The sequence below is a fragment of the Octodon degus genome, unplaced genomic scaffold (genome assembly GCF_000260255.1).
Source record: "Octodon degus isolate 3935 unplaced genomic scaffold, OctDeg1.0 scaffold00007, whole genome shotgun sequence".
NCBI classification, from domain to species: Eukaryota; Metazoa; Chordata; class Mammalia; order Rodentia; family Octodontidae; genus Octodon; species Octodon degus.
The window spans coordinates 20956145-20958997 of NW_004524583.1; the positions used below are offsets into that span (position 1 = coordinate 20956145).

The window sequence follows — 2853 nt, forward strand, 5'->3', positions numbered from 1 at the left end:
AATTTCTTTATTAAATTTACAGATGATTTTTTTTATTTTTTAAATGTATTTAGCACAAAGTCTACAGTGATTCTCCTGTTTACAGCCTCCCACGCGTTGGGATTACAGGTGCATGCCACCATGCCCAGTCTCAATCGCTGTTGTAGCACACCTTGGGGATGGGGCCAGTACAGCATGCTGGGGATTGAACCCCAGTCTCCCTGCATCTGCCTAAGCAGGTGCTTTAATCCACTGAACTATCTCGTTGGCCCTCAACTAACTTTTATTTCAAACAATTATAATTCATGATTTTTAGTAAATATAATAGACTCTACTTAAATAAAACCAGGAAGGAAATAAACCAGTTTCTCCAAAGAAGTAAATATTCCTTTGCATACAAATAAGTCTATAAGGGTAAGTTTTGTTACCATTCTTCATTTTTCTCTACCATTTTTCCCACTTTGAATCTTGTTTATGTTCTTGACATTTTGAAGCCTTTTTCCATTTTGAAACTCTGAAGTGCACAAGGGCCTTGGGGGATCTAAAAACTTATTTCATCTACAAAATTTAGAGTCTTTAATTTTCAAGGCAATTTTTCCTTTCTTGGGAAATTTGGCAGGGGGAGAGACAGGAAACAAGAAGGAGAATAAAGAAGCCACTGAGCACACACTGTTAAAGGGAAGGATGGAACAAGAATAACTCACCTCTGGACTCCACACAGAGGAGCTATCAGTGACATAGGAATCTTCAAATCCACGAGTCTTGAAAGTTGCCTCCTCCTCCAAGCCCCCGTCTGGGGACTGATGACTGGGGCTTTGGACTGCACTGGCCTCTTGATGAGATGCGACATGGTACCTGGCATCTCCTCTTTCACATGAGGATTGGGAAAGGGTCGAGATGGGATGATCTTCACAAGACAGAATCTCAGAATAGCTCAGTTGGCTGGTTCCATCCAAATCTAAATATGCAAAAGCAAAATATTTCAAGCACACTTTTATACCTTTTTATCTAGGGAAACTGAGTAATTTTAATCATAATGACTAAGACCTTAAGACAAAACCCACACCAACAACACCTGCAGAAACATAATCCCACCCCTGCAGTGGATGGATAAACTCAGTCTATAGAATCAAAAAGATCATTAACTCCTTATGTGGGTTATAACTAAGTTTAATACTTCCTAAAATATGAGTATAAAAGCCTGAACAATTATGTTAATGGGATTAAAAACACATTACCATTTTGTTGGTATTAATAATCACGTCAGACTCCAGGGATAGATCTGCCAAGCAAAAATAGTAACCTACTGTGGAGCCCACAAGTGTCCTAACCACTCCTTCACCTCTCTCTGACCTTTACTGTATTACTGTCTCCTCAAAAGGCTTCAGCAGTTCCGCCAGGTAAAATGTTTCTATTTGGGATTAAGCTGACCTGGGCTTAAATTTTGTCTCTGCTCCAAGACCTTCACCAATATTCAAACTCTATGAAACTTTATTATCCGTATAAAGAAGAAGGTAGCAATAGGTTAGTCATTGTCAACCTATGACATAATATCTACCCGACAACCTACAGGCCTTCCACAGAGGTCAAGCTTGCTTACTCGTCCTGCCTGACCTGGTGACATTCCACCTAGCAAACTCTCCTGTGCACTGCTTTTCCAAAGTCATGATCACGTCTGGCCTCACAGCCTCATGAGAATGCTGCTTCAACATTTTTGTCCACAGCAGGACTCAGCCCCTCCTCTTGTCCTATCCTTCTTCTTCATCCAAAGCTCCAGAGATTTCTGAACCATCTCCCACCCCTTTAGATCCAAAGCCTTTCTCTGGCTTCATTGTTATACCCTCTCTCTATCTGTACTTCTTCCTTCCTGTTTATCCCATTCTTTCCCCTCAGTGCATCATCCAGAGATAAAATAAAATGAACAGGATCTTGCCAGGCAACAGCTTCCACTGCTTTACCGCAGATACCCAAAGAGCACTTAAAATGTCTTTCCTCTTTGCCTCCAGCCCCCTCCAGTAGCCCTCATCCTTAGAGATATGGACAGGGCTAGTGAAGGGGAGGCCAAAATAGATATCATAAACACAGCTCTCTTGCACACACTGCATGGTCACAATTGCTTCCCCCATTAATCTTATGACCCCTTATAGGCCCCCTGAAGACATCAGTACACACACATCTACTGCAGACTCTATCTGCTGATAGGTTCTCATGAACCCTAAGTCTGGATAGGGAATTAATATTTGAAGGATCCAGTTGTGTCACAGCATGGAGTATAGATGACAGCGCATTGTCAGCCGGTACAAAACACACAGTAAAATCACACAGCACCATGCAGGACAAACAGAAATGTTTGGGGGCAGATGTAGTCCTCAGGGACACAGTGTTAGGCTTGATTTGGAATTTTGCTAGACCATAGCAAGCCATTTAGGAACTTCTGTTATGGTTTGTGTCTAATTGTCTCTGAAAAACCTCATGCAGTCATTGGGGTGGCTTCTAGAGTCTGTGATTAATTCATGATTCAATGCTTGGATTATGGGTCTGAGTGCTATATCCACTCTGGGGCAGATAGCCAGAATAAAATGTAAGGAAGGGAGAGAGGCTTGCGAGCAGCCTCAGCTGCTGCTCCTCCCTTTGCTGTTTGCTGTTTTCTAGCACCATGAATGGCTGCCCTCTCCCCCGTGCCACTCTACCTGGAGCCAGCTCAGTATGGACTGAAACCTCCACAAACTATGAGCTAAATAAATCTTTATTTCCTTGATTTTAGGTTTTGGGTATTTTGTTCCAGCAATGAGAGAAAAGTAAGTGAGATATTGCCCTATCTGCCTTGTTATTCTTAATAATTTAGCTCAGATTTCATAGGATATTATAAAAAAT

At 41.7% G+C, this 2853-nt stretch overlaps 1 protein-coding gene across 1 annotated transcript in view; it reads right to left on the reverse strand.

Annotated features, from left to right (window-relative positions):
• The window catches only part of Syt16 (synaptotagmin 16), a 32014-nt gene extending 30368 nt beyond the window's left edge, over positions 1–1646 (reverse strand). Inside the window, exons 1-2 of the mRNA XM_004624920.2 lie at positions 1580–1646; positions 684–937 (exon numbers count right to left, since the gene is read on the reverse strand). Of these exons, the coding sequence (XP_004624977.1) occupies positions 684–937; positions 1580–1646 (321 nt within the window). The remainder of the gene's footprint in view (positions 1–683; positions 938–1579) is intronic.
• Positions 1647–2853: the final 1207 nt, after the last annotated feature.